At 58.6% G+C, this 21,126-nt stretch overlaps 1 protein-coding gene and 1 long non-coding RNA gene across 3 annotated transcripts; both read right to left on the reverse strand.

The window, feature by feature from the left end:
- Positions 1-7,309: 7,309 nt before the first annotated feature.
- Positions 7,310-11,742, reverse strand: LOC121071180. Of its 2 annotated transcripts, none has more exons than XR_005820416.1 (2): positions 10,207-11,742; positions 7,310-9,275 (listed from the first exon to the last, which is right to left on the reverse strand). It is a non-coding gene; the product is annotated as an uncharacterized LOC121071180 (long non-coding RNA). The 2 variants fall into 2 exon arrangements; XR_005820417.1 differs by having other exon boundaries at positions 10,203-11,742.
- Positions 11,743-13,992: 2,250 nt separating this feature from the next.
- On the reverse strand, positions 13,993-16,749 carry FOS (Fos proto-oncogene, AP-1 transcription factor subunit). Its single transcript, XM_040559238.1, is given in 5 exon segments — positions 13,993-15,035; positions 15,038-15,401; positions 15,532-15,636; positions 15,769-16,021; positions 16,466-16,749. Coding segments are annotated over 5 exon segments (1,104 nt in total). The 5' UTR covers positions 16,606-16,749; the 3' UTR covers positions 13,993-14,793.
- Positions 16,750-21,126: the final 4,377 nt, after the last annotated feature.

Here is a 21,126-nt window from a genome sequence, read left to right on the forward strand (position 1 = left end):
AACTGTCCCTCTGGAAGGGGTGGAAAGCCTTCACTAGCAGGGTCAGCAGAGACCACTGGGAGGAGCCAGAAGAATGGAGAAAGCAGAAGGGATGGAGGCAGGTACTGCAGTGCCTAAAACATGTCTTCGCAGCTCTAAAACGTTAAGAACCAGCAAGGTACGGCACAGATCTCCCTTTCAAATCTGCCCTGCCTGCACACAATCTGTACATGAGGGTGCATGTGACACACAAAAGGAAAAAGGCCGAGTACAGAAAATGGCTCGGCATCCCTTCTGAGCTCAGGTAAAATCACGGTGCTCCCTGGCATCCTGTTGTTGTCGCCTGCCATGCCCTCATCACTTCTGAGTCCAGCAATAAAACAGGACTTCTCCTTCCAGCTTGGGCAAGGGCGCTGCCCAGGGAAGGCATCTCCAAAGCACCGGTGCCGAGGCAGGGCTGCGGAGCACCCCGCAAGGCCCAGCAGGAGCAGGGCCCGGAGCCACCGGCCTGCACCACCTGACGGCCTCCCCGGGCCACCTCTCGCCCCGGGCCAGGCCGCTGTAGGGCCGCCGGCCCTCCGTCAGGCCATCTGGCTGGCCTCGGCCTGCGCTCCCTGCGGGACAAGCACCTCCATGCAGACCCGGCCGAGTCGCGCCAAGGCGCTGCTTTGCTGTCACACCGGGGCAGGATCTGGCTTTGGTGACCCAATGGTCGCTGCAGGGTTCTTCTCCTGGAGCACACAGCCTGTGAGACCTGCTAAAGCACGAGGCCTTAAAGGGCGAAGCTCCGGCCATCAGATCAGCGTGTTCATTTTGGCACAACAGCCCTCGTGAGCACAAAGCCTTAGCCTCCGCTCAGGTACCTACAGTGTCCTCAGCGTGCTGCAGGCTCAAAACACGATCCAAGCAGCTTACAGAGAGGGAACACAGCCACAAATATTCCTAGAGGGCAAGGGAAACAGTCGTGAATCTTTTTCCTGGTGAGCTAGCAGCCGTCGCTCGATCAGCTCCAACTTTCTGGGATTGGAGGGGCGCAGTAGAGGTGCACAGCACTCCACGCAGTGGGCAAGCCATGGTCACTGCAGGACAACATGCTGCAAAACACACTTTATCAGCCTTAACACAAAAAAAAGACTTCCCTTTTTCCTCACCCTTTCTTCCACAGGGAAGCTCTTAATTCCCAGATCCAGCTAAGAGTAGAGAGTCAGTTATCTGGAAATGACTGGTTGTGGTTTCAGGCTATGGTAGATGGCACGCACTGTAATCCCTCCCTTACTCTCAGCACTAATACTCCTCCTCCCTTCAGTTACCAGAAAATGCAGCAACGCTCCCTTCTGCCCGCCCCTCTCTCCTCCCTCCAGGCTACTCCTTTGGAGAATTGGCTCCACAGCTGGATTGTAAAATAATCCAGCTGTTCCTATGACAACGTGCTGGCAGTGGGCAGAGATGACGCCAGCACACGGTGTTGGCCCATTCACTACCAACACCCAACTCTGTTTGTTTTGGTTTGGGATGCATTTGTTTTTCTATGCGGGCAGCTCTGCAGAGTACATTTCTGAAGGCCGGAGGGGCAGGAGGAGCCACAATCCCAGAGACGCCAAGAAAGTTGCTGGCTCTGTGATTTACCCTTTTTTTTTTTTTTCTTTTGCCCCAGCTCCATCTGATGTGCGGATAAAAATCCCTCCAGGAGTCTTGCAGCTGCACCCAATCTTTGCAAGACTTGATCCAGAGCCTGAGTTGAAAGGCACAGTGCAAGACTTTCTGTGCAAGGCTTCCAAGGAAAAAAAAAAAAAAAAGTCTTGGGTAGAATCAATAAGAGCTATGCAGCCTTTATTTTAACGTCTCGCCTGTCAGCAGCAGGATTGCTATGTAAAAAGAAGCAAAGGAAAAACTTCTTCCTCAGGAAGTATTAGCCAAATGCTAATGCACATGAATGACGCATTAATCCAAGTGTGTGCAACAAAACGAATGCACCTCAAACTGCACGGGCTTGGTTCTCTGATGTGGCACGGTGAGTAGCGGGACATACCAGGCTGTCAGGTACAAAGGGAGTCAAGAGATCGGGTTAGCCTAAACCTATAGATGCATCTTTGGTGACGGCAAAGAAACCAAAGTAACCAGAACCGTGACTGTTTCTGAAAATGCCTTAGCAATTACAGGCCTGGCAAAGCACCAGCACTTATCGCACTGTGGCCAATTGGGTTTGGTCGGACCTTTGCACGTTCAGGAAGTTACTGGTCTAAAACTACACCTGGCATGACTCTAAGTCTGCTGCTTCTGGATGTCTCACCTCCTCAGCCATTTCCAAGTCACTCAGTGTCTGTCCCCGTCCCACTCTTCCACCTACCCACTCTCTTACCCATGTCTTACTCCTAACTCCCCTTCTCACCACACAAGGATTTCTGTTCTGGCTTCAAAAGCTAAGACATAAAAGTCATGAGCCATTTGTGGACTTATGTTTTCTCTTGCCATCCATTTTGCAGGACATAAGTAACTTAGTGCAGAAAGTGTTGAGGTTCCTTCCTGCAGGGCTGTATTTCCCTGCCCGTTTACTTACTTTGGAAGTCACCCCAAGCACCACGCAGCATTTGAATCCAAGAAGCTCTACATCCTCCTCTGTATCCAAAGAGCCCTTCAATACTCAATGCCACCTGAACCCCTTCTGCCAGCATGCTAATTGCAGCGAGAAATTCCTTCGAGGATCTGGCTTCTGTCAGCCAGTCAGCATTAGGCTCTCTGGCCCAAAACAGGCTCGGCCCAAGATCTCCCTGAGTCCTTCCTGCAGTACACGGTTCAGAGAGTCAAAAAACAGACTTAGCAAAATAAACAAAGGCAAAGTTCTTCCCCTAGCATAGCCTGCGGGAGTCCAGACTCCTTGTGTGCTGTACTTCAGCACTTCTCCCAAGTGCCAGATCCTATCCCCACAATCTCTGCCAGATCCCAACCCCACAATCTCTCTCTCAGACTTTTTACCATTTCCTAGGGCAAAATCTGATAGGAGGTTGCCGGGCCCCAAATCTGCATGGTATTTACAGGAACAGATCACCTTATCCAAAGCTTCATTAGGTAAACTGCACCCAAGATCAGCACATGCACATATTTGAGAGGATTAAGGACAAGAGATTTCATCAGAAATTATTTCGATTCTCAGACTGCACAGCAGATGTACGGCACGGCAGAGAACTCCAGGGCAAGTCTGGCCATGTATCAACAACCTGTCCTTTCTACAAAAAGTCTACCTGCCTACCTGGCCCTGCCCCTAGGAAGCGCCCGTGTGATGCTAGGCAGCGTTTGGAAAGCAGATGGGAGCGAGTGAAGGGGGCAGCCTAAGAGCAGTGTTGGTGCGGACAGGAGGTGGTATCGGGAGAGGGACTGGATACAAGTTTTGTGGAGAGAACTGGGGGGTTTGTCTGGGGCAGCTGGCAAAGCAGCTGCTGCCCTGTGTGTACTGCTGCACATCAGCCCCTTGGCCCTGACTTAGACAGTAACCTACCTTGGCTTTAGTGGGGCTTTCAGTGCCACCTCCCCTAGTAGCCTCACAGCCAAATCAGTGAGATATTGACCGGGTACATAAACAATAAATAAGGCAGGAGAAAAACTGGCTGGACCACCAAGCTCAAAGCTGATCAGCAGTACAAAGTCTACGTGACGACCAGCAGAGTTAAGTGGCGTCACTCGTGGGTCAATAGTGGGGCCAGTACTCTGTGATTATTTATTTTATTTTATTTTACTTTATTTTATTTTATTTTATTTATTTTATTTTATTTTATTTATTTTATTTTATTTTATTTTTTATTTTATTTTATTTTATTTTAACGCCCTGAACAAAATGACAAAGCACATGCCCAGCAAATTCATGCACGATACCCAATCAGGGGCAGTGGCTGAAATACTATACAGCAGGGTTACTAGTTGGAGGAACCCCAACAGGCTGAATTAACGGGCTGTTAGGAAGCTCATTAAGATCAAAATATATATTATAATTTAAAAAAAAAAAACAGTCCTGCACCAGGAATGGAAGAACTGCAAGCAACAGGGTGCCAAGTGGCTGAGGAACACCTTTCCTGAAAAAGTGTTAGGAATTGGTAAAAAGTTTGCGAGCGCAGTGGAGCAATACTAACCCTTCAAAGCATGAACTCAGGATCCGAATTTTGTATTTATTTTATTTTACGGTGAGGGGGTCAGCGCACTAAGCCGCCCTTAGGCTGTGGAATCTCCGCTGCTAGGGATGTTCAAAGGCAGCCGGACGGCGCTGCGGGAACCCGACGCCATCCGACCCGCCGCAGGGAGCGGGTAAGGGCCCCGGGGCTTCGCCCGCGCCGCCTCCCTCTGCTCAGCTCGCGAGGCACCAGCAGGGAGCGGTGGAAGGCAGAAGGAGCGCTCGCCCACCGGCCCGGCGGCGCTCCCGCGAGCCCGCGGGACGTGCCCAGCCCCGGCAGCGGGGCGGGGAGGCGGCCGGCCGACAGAGGGCCCTGCGGCGTGTCGCCGGCCGACAGAGGGCCCTGCGGCGTGTCGCCGGCCGACAGAGGGCCCTGCGGCGTGTCGCCGGCCGACAGAGGGCCCTGCGGCGTGTCGCCGGCCGACAGAGGGCAGCCGGAGCCGCAGCGGCTCCCGAGGTGGGCCGGATGGTGCCGCCGTCGAGGCGGGGCGCTGCTCCTCGCCTCCGGCGTCTGGGGCTGCAGGGTTCGCGTTGCTCAGCTCCCCTCCTCGGTCTCGAGATCTAAACGCGTGCTTAGCGAAAACCGAAATTCAGATTCTTACCTAAGCGCCTGGCCCCAGGCACGCCGGCCTTAAGAATACGCAGAACGTTACGGGAGTAATGATGAAATCTGAGGGAGCACCAAGACTTCGCTGATACAGGAGCTGGAGGGGACTGCGGAAACCCGGGGGACACGGGCAGCCTTGTGCCGTTGTACGGGACAGCTCTGCTAGAGGTTAGGGTCCTGCTGCACGTCCGCCGTGAAACTAAACTCTGAAGCCTCACAGACACTTTCTCACTTCGGTTAGTTCCAGTAAAAACTAATAGCCAGTTTCCTCGAGATACAGCTCTTTGTACACGCTGACAAGCAGGGAAATTCAGACATGGCAGGAAGAATGCCCAGCAGATGGATGATGTTTCTCAGGACCCCAAAGACGTGGGTTTAGAGGCGGCTGAGCCTAAAAGCGCTGCCTCGGGGGTCTGACTTACAACACGTAAGTTGCAACCAGCTGGGGTGGTTTCAGGCATTCCATGCCAGTCTCTCCACCCGTTCTCCTGGCCAGGATTAACACACGTGTTCCAGGAGGTATGGGAACTTCAGCCTTTGCCACTTGGCATCCGGGAACTCTGCACAAGCCCTTCTCCACAGTTGCTAACAGGGTTAGGGACTGGGGAGGGTACAGCACGGACTCCTTTCTGTCACCAAAGAGAGCTATAAACCCACTGCAGAGCGCAAAGTTGGTATTTTAAACTGCTACAGTTAGATCTCTCCGCGTACGTCATGCAGATTGCGGAGGTACTCAGAGATGTTTCACGTATCCAGAATCGTTCCTCATTACAAGCCCCGTGCCTTACCACTGGGCTGTTCTCACACGCACCGCCGCCACCACGTTACTCCTGTAGCTCTCCTAACGCAGCCGATCCCGTTGATCATAGACTCGACGTATCACATCAGCGGGTAGGGGTCTCTGGAGGTGAGCTAGCCCAGCCCTGCTCAAAGGGCCTCGTCGAGTTTTGACTGCCTCCAAGGCTGGAGGTTCCACAACCTCTGTGGGCAACCTCCTGCAGCGTTTGAGCACCTTCGTGGTAAAACATTGGGATTTTGGCAGATGCTCTGAGGAGTCAGGATTCCCAAACTGAATTTAGCCAAATCACTTCTGTCCTCAATGTGCTGCTCCACACACGTTGATACAGCTGTCAGCTGCAGGATCTCCCGTTGCTCTGGTACTAGCATCTGACTGATTCTGCAGTAACTTTGGTTAGGGACCAAGTTCAGCTGGAATTTAACCCTTCCACATAAAAACATTTTTTGGTGCCAGCGTAACTTCCCGAACCATTTCACTGAGGGGTCAAGCAAGTAACTGTGCAGAAGCCAGGAAGGGAACAGAACCACACGGATCAGAGTAGCGAACGCAGCAGGATCACCAATGCAGATTCATTTAAACTATCCTGAAACTGCAGTTTCAGTGCCTCAGTTTACCTGGCTGTTAACACGAATCACACTCTTCACCTACTTCATGTGGTGCTGGAGGGCAGCTGAGTCAGTTAAACTCGGTTCTTACCTTCAAGGCACTTGGTGGCCTGGCACCAGCACATCAAAAACAAGTCACCTGGGACACCGAGATAGACTGTAATCAACAGCTACCTGTGGTGCAAGAGCACTCTGCAATAATGTAATGCTTGCCTGTGCAATAGACCCCATTTTCCGGGGACCTGTCCAAATTGGGAGAATGAACTCCCTAGGGACACTTCAGGACCTGCCCCTCCAGATCGCAAGGCACGCTTCTTCCACCTGTGTTGTGAACACACTGCAACCCAGAATCCACCGGGGAGAGGAGGGGGGAACAAACCACACATTTGCGTATTAGTCACATTTGAGGTTAATGGGAAAGTACTCGGATGCTACACTGAAAAAGCCCATGGTAAGATGCAGAATAGAACAGAACGCTGTAATCATTAGTGCCCATAAGGAGCTAAGAGATCCTCAGGTGGAAATCATTATATAATAATAAATACTTTGTCCTCATAAACACAGATGATTATTCCAGTGCATGATGTATCTTAAAAGGAAATACAAACCTTTGGTTAAGAGTCAGAGCTGGTCTTTACCACGTTCTGTGTCTGATCACCTGCAGGGCACAATCTGTCATTCAATATCCAGTAATTAAGCCGTATTTATGACAAGATTGGAAGCTGTGAGGTCATTCCCCGTGCAACTACACGTGCCTTAAATTAGCTATGGTAATCATTCTCACATGCATGCAACAGTTCAGGCCTTTAGCAGCAGCCACTGTCTGATGTTACAATAGCAAGCGAGAATGTGGCTTGGAGAGGGAAAATAATGCAGACTTTGGTCCTAAAGTTAAAGTGGTTTGGAAGATTTTGCTGGGTTTTGACTATAGATGCACTTCCACATATCCAGCAAATGGAATTGGTTGGCACTTTGATCACAAACGCACAGGCACTGACAGTTCCAGAACTGTCTTATTCATATCTACTCTCCAGAAGGAACCAGCAAATAATCTACGTGCATTTTTGCCATGAAAATAGTTGTGAAGCGTTTCTCATATTATAGGTTAGAAAAATTAAGAGGAAAAATTAAAACATTGCTACTCCGAAGTGCTAAAATTTCTGGCAAAGAAGTTTTATTTATACATCATAACGACAGGTTTATCAAGAAGTCGTGTTAAAACTGTCCAGGTGTAAGGAGCAGAAGTCCCGCGCTCCTGTCACGCCTTCACACAAAAAGGACTAGAGCTACAACAAACGGTGTTTCATGAGGAAGACAGTTACGAGTTCACGTCTTGACTAAATGTACTGGGATGAGGAGCCAGAAGCCATGCCCAGTGAAGCGTTTGCCCTCAGAAGGCCCTTAGGCAAGTAGGGGTATACAGACTATAAATACAACTTTTCTCAAATGAATGTTCCGAATCAGGAACATGCCTTCTGGGGGAGGTAGCCTGTTTGAGTATCATTCTGCAGTTCTGACAGCTGTGGAAACCACCCCATCAGCGTGCCGTGCCCCTCAGCTCAGCTTGCAGGCTGAAACAAAGATCTGGAAGATAAGCAGTCAGGCAGAGTATCATGTTTTCTTGTGTGCTATTTCACCATATTCATCTCCAAATACAGCTACCTACCTACCTTTTGGTGAAATAAATTATTTCATATTTCCCTTAAATCCTACCCAATGTGTAGGATGATTTGGAGGTAGTTTGCCAAGCTCTTTTAGACACCGGGGTTATTTTTGGAGCATTAAACGCCTTACACAGCCATGAGGTAAGTCAAGGACTTGTCATATGCCAAAGTGCAATGAAGTAGGAAACGCGGTATGAAACCTGCTAGGGTATTGCTGGATGACCAGGGAGAGCGACGGGAGCCCAGCTTCATTGGCACAGCCCAAAAGTATTTCAGGGACTAGGATTATTACTGTGCAACAGAGCAGGATGGAAAATCAGCAGTCCCAAGCTCTCTGCTACTTACCCCCAGGCACAGCTCAGGAGCCCAGGCTTGTGGCACCTGACCACCTGGAACTTGCTGACAAACCTGGGGGGAGGATCTGCAACTCCTATGAAGAGTTAAAGCTGTGAAGAGCTGAATTCTTTGAAAGTCTCAGAGAGAAATCCTTATCTGTGCCGAAACCCCATTCTTGGCTCTGCACTCAACTCTTATGTAATGACAGCAGATTACCTCAGTTTATCTTCCTTTGTGTCCTCAGGTTAGTGACACATCATGATCAGGTTACGCTACTGTTTTAATTGAATTGCCACAGCACACGCTTAAATGCTGTAACAGTGCTTGTCCTTCTCTCTGCTGTGCGCTACTGGCAACTGCCATTTCTCCTACTATTACAGTTCGAATGCTTCATAGCAGGAACTACATCATTCTGATGCTGAAACACCCGCTATACATCAGAGCAGTGTCAAAATAATGTTTTACTTAAACCCTCAATGATCTGGTAATATCCGAACTGTACACAATTTAGACCATATGCTTTAGGTCTGACACTGCTACTGTTTTATGGACTCTGTAACACTGTTACTTACTCAAAACAAATACTTCCTTTTGCAAACAACAGATAAATACTGTACGATGAGTCTGTTTCATTTCCCTTATTCCCTAGCACGACAAAATTCAAGATGGGCTATTTAAAAGGAGCTGAATTCTTACCAGATGGAGGCTGTGGTGCAATTGGAATTCAAATGACTGCTTTAAAGTTGCACCTGGTTGGCTTTAGCCAACAGGATCAAGCTACAAAATATTTGTACAAAAACAAAGCTCCAATATAATCAGTGAAGAGGAGCTAAAAATCTGTTGTTCTGAAGAAAAAAAAAAAAAAAGAAAAAAAAAAAAAAAAAAAGAGCTCCATAATTGGAAACAATAAAGATATTTTGTCCACATGTTAGTTATGACCTTCTTTTGTTTACCCATGGTATCCTGTTGATATAACATCCAGGTCCCTTGTGGATATCCGCTGTTTCCATATCAGAAGAATGAGTGTTTGTTGGTTTCACTTCAGCGTCTCACCGGGTCACCAGTATACCCACTATGACTGGAAAGCTCGCCGGAAGCCACAAGAACAACCTTATCAGCAAAAGATCTGAACGAATGAGAAGCACAGACATATGAGATCACATTTTGTAATAATTTAAACAAATTTCAAATCCTACCTCAGTAAGGAAGCACAGAGTAAGAGCGAAAGTTTAGCTAAGTATTTACAAAACAATAGAGGAGTAGTCATAGTCGATCAGACCAAGTTTCCCTTCCTCTGCTTCTCCCCCTCTCTGCTATCGTCCAGTCTTCTGACGCTGGCTGACAGCAACCACCTAAAGATGGCTGTAAGCACAATGTAAGGGTGTAATGCTGCATCCTCAGAATATTCCCCAACGACCCCGAAATTTAGAAAAATCAGAACTTCCTCAGCCAAAGGAGCTATTTTTGTATTTAACAGTACTCATTGGCTTTTTCTTGTTTGTTTTCCGGACTCCTCTTGAGCTTAAGCAAACTTCTGTTATCCACAAATTCACGCGACCAGGTTTTCCACAAGTAACCGCGATATGGAACGAGCAAGCCCCGTAAGTTTGTTTTCAACTCACATTTTCCCTAACTTTCATTTGATGTCATCATTCTTATCTTGACAGGTGTCTCTTTAAGGCTGAAGAGCCCTCGTTAATTTAACTGCTCCTCACCCGGGAGCTGTTCCACACCTCCAAACACCTATTTACTTCTCTGCACCTCTCACAGCTTTGCATCCTTCTGAAGATAAGATCAGAACTGTACACAGCATTCAAAGCACAGGCACACCGCGGATTTGCACTGTGCTTTGAATGCTGCTTTCTGTTGTTCTCTAGTTCTTTCTTGACTCTTTACATTTGATTTGTTTATTTACCAAGCCTTGAGCTGAGATTTTCAGGGAACTAATATGATGCCGAGATGTTGTTTCTACGTGATAAATCAGCTTATAGGCTGCTTTTGAATATGTAAAGTAAGGATTGTCTTTTCCCTATTTGGAACGCTTCGGATTTACCTACATAGAATTGCATCACCCGCAGACTGTCAAGTCTTACTTGACTTCCTCTCAGCCACCTCGCTATTTACCACCTGTTCCAGACCCCAGGCTCCAATTCAGATCCTTGTGCAACTTCATATGAAGACGCCTTCCACCTAGGAAAACATTTTTTTGTTTAGCGTCCCATCTTTTAAACCAGCCTCATCTACTCATGTGAAAACTTCTATTCTTATTCCATAGCAGCTTAGTTTCTTCAGAAGCTTCTGCTGATAGATGTTAAAGAATGTTTTCTCAAAACCCAAGCAAATGACATCAGGGGAATCTTTTCCATACGCTTGCTGACTCCTCACAGGACTTCAAACAATGTGTGAGGAATGCTTTAGAAAAGCTGCCAACTCACCTGGTACACTTCTTTTTTTTTTCCCTTGTGCTCAATAGTTTGCCTTTTTAAACTGCTTTCACGACCTTGCCTGGTACAGATAGCTGGCTCATTGGTCGGCAGCTCTCCAGAACGTTTCTGGGCACTTTAACTGGCACACTAACTATCTTTCCATTCCCAAATACTGAAGCACTTCTAAATGAGATGCTACACTTAGCCACCAGTAGGCAGCCCAGCTACTGAAATCTTAACTTCTCTTAGAAACCTTGCATGAGTATTACCCAGTTGTGCCTGTTCGGTGGTTTTTATTTGTTTCATAACCTTTTGTGTGGACACTTTGGCTTTAAACACACCCTCTGGTAAATCTCTCAGAACACTGAGCACAGGAACCTTCTCAAATTCCTCCACAGCGAGCACTGAACTTTTTTTTTTTTTTTTTTCTTTCCCCTAAACCCTTATCTTCTCTGAACAATCCATTTATTCTCAGCTGCCCATTGGCTCCGGTGACTGTTTCTGGCAGGCTTCCCGCTCTATTTTGAGTGAAAGTAGAAGAGTCAGGTTTATCGGCGAAACAACGACGGCGCACCTGGCCGGGGAACCAGCAGAACCAGAGTTGAAGGATGCCGGCGCCTGGTCACCCGCTGCCCTGAGGCCGGCAGCAGGTTTCACGGGCGAGCTGCAATGCTGCAAGCATGGTGAATACGTGTGTGTGTGTATATAATATATATATATCACTATTTTATTTCATCTAGGGCCGTGTGGAGATTAGAAGTGTCACAATTTATCATTTCTGGCGCTAAGCGGAGCCAGCCCAGCAGCACAGGTGGAGCCAGGGCAGCCCACTGAGCCGCGGGCCCTCGGGGAGGCGTAATGGCTGCCTGACAGGACTAACGGCGGCCGCCGCGGGGCCGGCGGCCCCGCCCTCGCGCCCTTCTGGAACCTTCCCGCCGCAGCGCCTCACGCGCGGCCCAACGTCCAGCTCCCGGGGGGAAGCCGCCGCCGCCGCTTTGCCATATATGGGCACGGCCGGAAGCTCTTGCGTCATGGCGCTGGCTCGCGGCGTCTCCGCGGGGAGCCGGGCCGGGACGTCACGTCCCTGACGCGCGCCGCCGCGCGCCGCCCTGGCAACCAAACAGTAAACACGGCGGCGGGCGCGCGTGCGCGGGGCGGGCCGCCCTGACGGGGATGGGGGGGGGAGGAAAATGGCGGCCGCGGCCCTCGGCGGGGCGCGGGGCGCCGCTCCCGGGGGGGGGGTGGTGAGCGGGGCCCTGCGGGGCGCCCACGGCCCGGCGGCTCCCCGGCAGCGGCCCCGCTGCGAGGAGCGACGTGCTGCCCTCGCCGTGCCGAGCAGGGGGGGGGGGGGGGGGGGGGGGGGGGGGGGGGTGGTGCGGGTGCCGCGTCCCTCAGCGCCCCGGTGCCCTCCCCGCAGCTCGGTGCCGCGCGTGCGGGGCCCGCCGGGCACGAGCCCCTCACGCAGCCCCGGGCACCGCGTGCTGCGCTGCTGCCTCTGGGAGGGGCGGGGGTCCCCGTGGGTCAAGCGGGATTTCTCCCCGCAGCCCTCGGGTGCGCGCGGGTCGCACCCGCGGCGCGCCAGGAGTTGTTACCTGTTGCGTCCCGCATCCCGCTCCAGCCCCGGCTGGAGGCGAGGGGAGCGGGGCCCGAGCCTGAGGAGAAAGGAGCGCAGCCCGCGTGGTGCCCCCCTGGGTTCGACAGCGCCTCGGAGGCAATGCAAAAGGTGACGCCGGCGCTTGGCGGCTGCCGTCGGGCAGCACAAGCCTTGATAATGCTGCGGGGGGGGCTGACAGGACTCAGCCCCGGGTTTTGCGTTAACCTGCCCACTGGCTGGGAGAGGCGATGGGGCCGGGGGCACTCCAGCCACCTTCAGGGACTGTTTGGTATTGGGGGAGCGCTGCCCCTTTCTGCCTCTCTGCTGAATCCAGCCTCCCACACCTCTCTCTAAGACCTCTTGACTCTCCAGCTACGAACCCGCCGGTCTTTTCAGCAGAAGGCACGTTGTGATTCCAGACCTACCGACTTCACCAGGTTACCCGTCACGTAAGTCTCTTGTAGCTACACCTACGTGACTGCTTCAGGGGTCACTGCTATTGTGCGTTTGCCGTGCCTGGGTGTTGCCCCTGTAAATTGGAGCGGTGATGTGAAAGTAGCTGCTTCTAAGTGGGCGGCATCTCGGTGGCACCGGGGTCATTCTTTGTCAGCTGTCAGCGCTGCTGCCAGCTCCACGCTGAAAGGAGGAAGCTCCACGAGCAATGTTAGCTTTTGCACAGGGCGGGCAGAGTTGAGCAAGCCCCGAGCAGAGCAATACGCACTACCGACATGAGAGACATCCTGTGCGTGTTCTGATTGGGGAAGGGGTGAAGAAAGCAGAGCTTGCAGCAGTGACCAGGAAACCTGCGGTTACACAAACCCCGAGCGCCAGAGAGTCCTCCAGCCTGCAGAGATTTCCCGAGAGCACGGTGTCAAGGCAGTCTTCAGCCGGACGCAGGTGGCACCTTTGCCATCACCTTGAGAAAGGCACTCCTGAGAGCGAGCAGGCTCACGCAAGCAGGAGAGAGGGAGTGTAAGAGCACTGTGCACAAGGGTGATCTGCCCCAGCCCTGTGAGACGTGCTGTCCTGACAGAGGGGCGCGTTTTGCCGTGCAGGCAGCAGAGATGACAGAGGGCTGCAGCTCCCTTAAGCTAACTGGAAGCAAAAGCCACACTGCACAGACCCGGTAGGAAGAGCATTACCAGAGCATGCAGGCTGTTTGCCATAACTCGCATTCATTCAAGGACTGAGCTAACTTTAATACAAAGTGAAGGGCAAGGGGAATGTCAGTGTTATACCATATGCCGCTCAGCTACAAGAGAAAGTGGGAGCATCTCCCCCGTCCTTATGGCTGGAAGAAGACGCTCAGTAGCTGCTCCTAGAAGAGCCAGACCAAGTCCAGGGAACCTGGAGCCAGGGAGCGTTCCCAGCCCTGCCCATGCAGGAGGAAGCTGGGCTGTTAGCTGCATGCTAATGACAGGGTGGACCCCAGCCTGGAGCCAGCCTCTGATTCAGAGGCTGGAACTCCCTTGCCCTTTATCCCCTGCAAGAAGAGCCCCTCTTTCTGCAAAAAGGCCGTGGCAGGCAGAGGTGCAGAAGGGTGCCAGTCCCAGGGCAGGCAGCCCCAGGCAGAGGGGAGGGGGTGGCCGGAAGATGGGTGACCCTACTGGTAGGTGGGAAGGGCGTAGCCACAGCCAGTCCTAATTAATAAAAAGGGCAGTGACAGATTTGCACTTAATGGTTTTCCCGCCCCAGCGCGCCCTGTGCCTCAGGCGGCTTGCACCAGGCTGCAGTTTGCAGAGCCCAACCCAAATCAGAGTTCAGGGAGCCCCTTTAGGGTCACAGGAGCGATGCAAAAGGTAAGGCAAGGACAGCTCCAGCACTCAACTTAAATGCTTTTATTGACAATGTCTCTGAACAATAATAAGCAAACAATGCTTAAGTTTCATCCAAATTCACTTTCCACATGTCAAAAAAGACCTCAAGGTAGAAAAAAATAAAATAAAAATATAAATCTCTGAGAATCCATCTTAATAAATAAATTAAAAACACAATAAAAACGTTTTCATGGAAAACTTATGTCGGAACATTCAGACCACCTCAACAATGCATGATCAGTAAAGTTACAATGAACATCGATGTAGAACTACAGTACATGGATATAGCTATTTATCTACCTACTAGAAAATAAAATAGAGTCTCTTTCCCCCCCACGTAAGATGGGTCATCGCTAAGTCATCAGAACACGATATTGCCAGGAACACAGTAGTTATTGTTAATCAGCTGCACTAGATACGAGTTGGAGATACCCAGCACCAGGTTAATTCCAATCATTTAAAACCAAGGGATTAATTAGTTAATGCTAGTGATACTAAGGAGGGGAGGGAGTCACCAACCCAGCCGTGTGGGACATGCTACAGACTACCAGCTCTCATGGATGGGCCGTTGGGGACAAGACAAACTCCATGCGCTTTGCTACATCTCTGGAGGAGGTACGCGGCCTCGGCACGGGGCGCTCCGCCAGGCCCCGGGGCGCCCGGCCAGACGGGGGGGGGGGGGGGGCAGCGGCGGCGGGGCCCTCCCCAGGCCCGGGGAGCCCCAAGGGGCGCGGCGGCGAGTCCGTGGGGGCGCGCGGGCAGGGGAGGGGGCCCGGCAGGTCAGTCAGTGCGGGGCGGCCGAGCCCCTCACAAGGCCAGCAGGGTGGGGGAGCTGAGGGAGTCGGACGAGGGCTCGTTGCTGCTGCTGCCCTTCCGGTGCGCGGCGGCGCAGCTGGGGAAGGCGTCCGCCTCGGGGTAGGTGAAGACGAAGGTGGAGGTGTAGGTGCTGGGGCACGGGGTGCAGGTCACCACCGGGGTGCAGAGGGGCTCCAGCTCCACGCCGCTCCCGGCGCCCAGCGGCTCCCAGTCCGACGCGTAGAAGGAGGAGGCCCGGGCAGGTCCATGTCGGGCACCGAGCGGGAGGCCTCCCGCGGCCCCGTGGAGAAAAGCAGCTCATCGAAGGGCTCGGCCTTGAGCTCCAGCCCGCCGCTGCTGGGCTCCTTGGGCGGCACGGCCGGCGGCGCCTCGGGCATCAGCGGCAGGGTGAAGGCAGCCTCCTCGGCCGCGGTGGGGCTGGGGGCGCCCAGGTCCAGCGCGGTGGCGGCCGCCAGCTCCTCGGAGAAGCGCAGCTCCTCGGGCATCTTGCAGGCCGGCCGGTGCGCCGCCAGGATGAACTCCAGCTTCTCCTTCTCCTTCAGCAGGTTAGCGATCTCCGCCTGCAGAGCGGACTTCTCCTCCTCCAGCTGGTCCGTCTCTGCAGAGGCAGCGAGCGGGCTGTCAGCCGGGGCCGGCCTCACCCCTGGCGGGTGCGTTCGGGGAAGCCCCCCCCCCCCCCCCCCCCCGCTTTCCTCACGCCCGCCCCGGGACCTCCCGGGCAGCACTTACCGCCTGCAGCGTGTCGGTCAGCTCCCGCCGCCGGTTGCGGCACTTGGCCGCTGCCATCTTGTTCCTCTCCCGGCGGATCCTCTTTCTCTCCTCCTCCGGGGACAGCTGAGGGCAGAGCAGCAAGGGGCCCCATCAGTGCCGCCGCCAGACCCCCGGCCCGAGCGGCACCCCCCGGCCCCAAACCCCATTCCCCAAATCCTCCCCATCCGCCCCCCCGGCGCCCCGCTCCCCTCTCACCTGCTCGACTTTGCCCCTGCGGCCGATGCTCTGCCCTCGGCCTCCTACGGGCGCCTTGAGCACGGCGGGGCGGCCGTAGGCGGCGGGGGCCGGTGGTGCCGAGACGCCGTAGGGGTGCCCGCGGTTCTGCGAGGGGGCCACCGAGGAGATGAGGGTGGGCTGCACCAGCCACTGCAGGTCCTGGCTCGTGGTGATGGCCGTCACCGTGGGCACGAAGCTGGCGCTGGACACGGCCAGCTCGGAGCAGAAACTCCTGCGAGACGCAATGGGGAAGGGGGGTACGGTCAGGGGGTTGGGGGGGGGGGACGGCAGCGCTCCGGCCGCTCCCTGCCGCCCCCGGGGCCGCGCTGCCAGCGGCGGCTCCGCACGAGAGCGGCCCGCTATAAATAGCTCTGACGTCCGCGCTGACGCAGGCGCCGCTCCGGAGTCTCCTCAATGAACTCGCGTTTTTATCAATGAGCGCTTTACGCGCCCGCCGCCCCGCGCCGCCCGGCCACGGCTCCCCCCCCCCCCCCCCCAACCCCTCTACCCCCGCACCCCGCCGCCTCCCCGCGTCCCGCCGGCACCGGGCGGCCCCCAGCGGGGCTGCGGCCGGCGCGAGCCGCCGGTACCGACCCCGACCCGCGGGGCTGCCCCGTGCCGTGCCCCGAGCGGGGCTCTCCCCCCCCCGGCACCCCATTCGCTGCCAGCCCCTCACCTGCGGGTTGACGGGGGAGCCCATGCTGGAGAAGGAGTCCGCCGGGGACGGGTAGTAGGTGAGGCTGTCCCCGGCCGGGGAAGCGGAGCTGCAGCGGGAGGAGGGCGCCTCGTACTCGCCGGTGAAGCCTGGTACATCATGTCGGCGGGCTGCGCTCGGCGCCTGCGGAGCTGGGAGCGAGGAGGCGAGGAGCGGGGAGGAGGGGAGGCCGGCTGCGTCCGCCTGTCCGGTGCGCGCCGCGCGTCTGCCGCCTCCTCCGCGGGGCTGCCTCTGGTGCCGGGGTACCGCGCCGCGCCTCCCTTTTATACCCTCCCGCCCGCGCGAACGCCGCACACGTCACGCGGCGCGCGCCACTCCCGCCCGCGGGGGGGGTGGCCGCCCGCACCGCCCTGCCAACCCCCCCCCCCCCCCCCCGCCCGCCCCCCCCCCCCCCCCCCCCGCCGCGCGGGGGGGTGCCCGCGGGGGGAGACCGCAACCGTGAGGGGGGGCTGCGGGGGGGGGAGGGGGGGAGCGGGGCGCGGGGAGCCGTGCGGCTTCCCCCCCCGCCCCCCCCCCGCGATGGGAATGGTACGGGCGGGCTCGGGAACCCACTGACGCAGATATCCTTATATGGGATACATCCTGTGCGGGGGGGCGGGGACTGACGGGAAGCGCTCCAGGGCTGCAGCCAAGTGCGGCGGGACGGGACGGGACGGGGCGGGCGGGGCGGGGAGGGGAGGGGAGGGCAGGGGGGCACGGCACGGGGCCGCCCCTGCGCCCACGGGTGCCGCGGGGGCACCCCACGCACCACACACCCCCCCCCCCCCTCCCCGCCTTGGGGCTGCCCCCGGCGGTCTGCGGCTGCCCCCGGTGCCGCCGGGGGGGGGCTGTGCCCCGTGCCGGGCTCCGGGTGCTCGCCCCGCGGGGCCGGGGCAGGGGCAGGGGCAGGGGCAGGGGCAGGGCCCCCCCCGGGCGGCGCGGGGCGAGGCTCGCCCTCCGCCCCAGCGCCGGGTTCGTTTTGGTGCCGGCCGCGGCGGGGCCCCGGGCCACCCACCCGCGGTGGGGCTGTCAGGCGGCCCCGGCTCGGGTCAGGCGGAGCCGGGAGCCGGCCCGCGGCCTCGCCTCGCGCGGGAGCCAAGAGATCGCGGCTATAGATAGTAACAGGGGAGCCGCGGCAGGGCCCGGCCGTGTTTACGGCAACAAAACAGAGCCCGCAGCGCGGTCTCCAGGCGGGAGCGTCACCCGGCCGGGCCGGGATCCCGCTGGCAGCCTCCGCCGCTCCCTGGGCTCGCGGGCCTAAATGCAGCGCCGGTGCCGCCGCCGCGCGTGCGACTGCTGTCCTTCGAGATCTGGGCCACGGGGCCGGGAGAGGACGGGGCCAGCCGCTAGTTTTGAGCCAGCCCGGCGCGGCGGAGGGGACGGCCGAGGAGTGCCGCAGCGCGCGGCCCCGCCGTCCCCGGGGAGGGACCCGCGGGGGGACCCGCGGCTTCTCGCCCGCTCAGCGCCCGCCCGGCGGCCGCCCGCCCTCCAGGGCAGCGTCAGACCCCCCCGGACCCCCCCGGGGCTCCTCGGCCCGGCCGGCGCTCGCCCCCGGGCCGGCTACCGAAGCAGCGGCGGGCCGTGCCCCCCCCCGCAGTCCCCGGGGGCCAGCTCAGGTCGGCGAACTGGTGCCCGGCACGGTGAGGGCCCCCAGCACGCTGAAATCCCTCACGTTTTCCAGGCGCGCTGCTAGAACTCACTGCTCAGCCCTCCGCCCGCCCACAAAGCGCTCCTCCGGCCCAACTGCACCCCCGAGGGAAGCTTCTGGAAAGCAAAGGGGGGGGGGGGAGGGCCCCGCTTCGCGGCCTGCCCCAAATATTTGGCGGCGTCCACGCAAGCTGCCGTTGCCATCCCGGCCGGTGACCGAGGGCGCTCCGTTGGCACCGAACGGAAAGCGCCCAGGCGCTGCACGCTTCGAGCACGTGCCGGCGGAGGCAAGGGAAACAGAGAAACCGAAAACACATGACGTGGGCTTGTTGTTCGCTCCGAGCGCGGGGCGCGCGGCGCTACCGCAGCGAGTGCGAGAGGAGGAGGAAGCGAGCGGCCCGCAGGGACCGAACACGGGCAGGGCACGGGCCCTCCTGCCTAGGGGACGGGGTTGTCCTCGCTGCCACACCGTGACACGGCCACTGCACTGCCCAGGCGCCGCAGCAGTGCCGGCGGGGCAAGGAGGGCACGTGTCTGACGGGGATCTTGCCCTGGGGAGCCCCCCAGCTGCCCGGCCCCCCGCTCACCCCCCTGGGAAGCTGCTCCCAGGTTGACAGCGAGTGCCCCCACCTACTTTCGCACCCCGAGCCGAGCCGAGCCGGTAAACCGAGCCTGGCTTAGAAAGCCGCAGCAGAGAAGCGCCCGAGGCGTGCGGGACGGTGCAACCCGCACAGCCAAAACCGGCTTCTGGGGCAGGAGCCGGCTGTGCCTAAATTTGGCTGCTCACCAGGGGAAAGCTCATGCCAGCAGCGCGGCGTGACGGCTCCGGCCCACCCGCCGCGTTTCGCTTTCCGTGCACGCACCGGGCGCCTGCCTCCTGCGAACATGGGGCTGCCGGGGTGGGGTGGGGACCCGGTGGTGGGGCTGGCACAGGGGGACGCTGCTGCTGGGGGGCACCGACGCATGCCCACGGACGCGCGCGCACGCACACGCGGCTGCCCCGTGTCTCGCACGCTCCCAGCACAGCGTGGGGCGTCCTCGCCATCCGCCTGGCCCCTGCAGAGCTGGGCAGAGCAATCGGGACGGAAAAGCGGGGAAGGGGGGTGATAAAGCGGTTTCGGGGCCCTTATCGCGTTACGGGGCTGGGGGCTGAGCCCTCCTCCTTGCGTGCCGGGGCTTGCCACCGGCCTGGGAGCTCCCAGCAGGGCAGGGTTCCCACCTTTTCTGGTCTGTAAAGCACAGCGCATCCCCGCAGCGAAGCACAAATAGTAATTAATGATCACAGCAGCCGGGCGTGTGACGGGGCTGTCCTGAAGCACAAACGCTGCCAGCGGAGACATCCGGCACCTCGTGGTCGCGCAGCCACACGCCGCCAGCCGCGAATTTCGCCCTCCCCACCCGCTCCCCTCGCTCCGCCCGGCGCTTTAGTCCGCTCCACGCCGGGTAAAACCACCACAGCGAGCTCCCCGGGCGCGGCCCCGCCGCGTGCTGGCTCGGCGACGGCGGCTCCGCGGCGCCCGCCGCCGCGCTCCCGACCTTGGGCCCCAGCGTCTGGCGGCCGTGCCCCGGGCAGGGTGTTCGCGGCCGGGGACGAGCCGGGCACGAAGTCCTCCTGCCGCCCGCGCCGTCCCGCCGGGTGCCTCTCGTCTCCGCGCCGGCTCGGCCGCGCCGGGCGCGTCCCGCTGATACCGTCCCAGGGCACCGACCGGCCGCGAGGGGAGCGGGAAACACGTGGAGCCGAACGCCCCAGACGCGCGCGGGGACCGCTCGGTCTTTAGAAGGAAAAGCCCCGAAACGAGGCGGGATAAGGAAGGACGGGGCGCCACGGCCAGACCCAGCGCCGGGCGGGCTGACGCGGTCGTTTTCCGCCCGTCGGGCGGGAGCCAAGCGGGGCGGGCACGGCCGCGCTGTCCTCTGCGGACCCCCCCCCCCCAAGGGAGCGTACGCCGACGTCCCACGCTGCTCGGGGCGCCCCCGGGCTTTTGGCTCCACACGCAGCACGGGGGCTTTCGGGAGGCGGCGGTGCCGCCCGCGCTGCTCTTCCCGGGGGCCGAGCCCGGGCAATGTCAGCGTCAGCCCACCCCAACCCCGCGTGGCTGCCACAGCGCGTGCTTGGGCACGGAACCCGGGGGCTCGCGAGCCCGCGGCGCCGAGGCCCCCCTGCTCCGGGGGCAGCCCGGGGGGAGCCGAGCTCCGGCCCCCAGCCCCGGGCCCCGGGCCCCGGGCCCCCCGCGGGGCTCCCCCCCTCAGCCCGGCCCCGGCCCCGGCCCCGGCCCGCCGCGGGCAGTGGGCGGGGCCTCCCGCCGCCAAGCCCCGCCCCCCCGGCCCCTCCCAGCCAATCCCCGCGCTGTTGCTGGGGCCGCGCCGACCGCCTGACGTCGCCTTGGAGACGGCGGGACGTTGAAAACACACAACGCGGGTGACGTCGCTGCGTGGTTTCCGTAGCGACGGGGCGGCGACGTCATCGCCCTCCCCCTCCCTCCCTCCCTCCTTCTACCACCGCCGGAGCTCTCGCGGGCGACGCAGGCGGCGGCGTCAGCCGCGGCGGGAGGGGCGGGGCGCGGTCGCCGTGGCAACGGCGGGGAGGGGCGGGGCGAGGTCGCCATGGCAACGGGTCGGGTTGTTTGGGACGAGGCCGGGCCGGGCCGGAGGCCGCAAGCGGGGGCCCGAGGGCGGGGGCCGTGCCCCCCGGGGGGGGGGCGGGGGGGGGGGGGGGCGGCGGGGGGAGTCCCGCTGGAAAAGGCAAAGGGGGGCGTTGGGGACCCGCCCCGGCCCCGTGGGCTGCCGGCAGCGCTGTGGCGGGCACGGTGCGCCCGTCCCCAGCCCGCCGTATCCAGTACGGCCTCACGAGCACGGCCACCACGCGGCGGGGAGAGACCCCCCCCCCACGTGAACCCCGAACGTTTCACGGCCCCCCGAGGGCAGCCCTCCCGTCCCCGCGCGCCCCACGCAGCCCGGCCTTCCCTCGCCGCCGGCAGGCCTTGCCCCGTACCGGA

This window comes from Cygnus olor, chromosome 5, assembly GCF_009769625.2.
Source record: "Cygnus olor isolate bCygOlo1 chromosome 5, bCygOlo1.pri.v2, whole genome shotgun sequence".
Lineage (NCBI taxonomy): Eukaryota > Metazoa > Chordata > Aves > Anseriformes > Anatidae > Cygnus > Cygnus olor.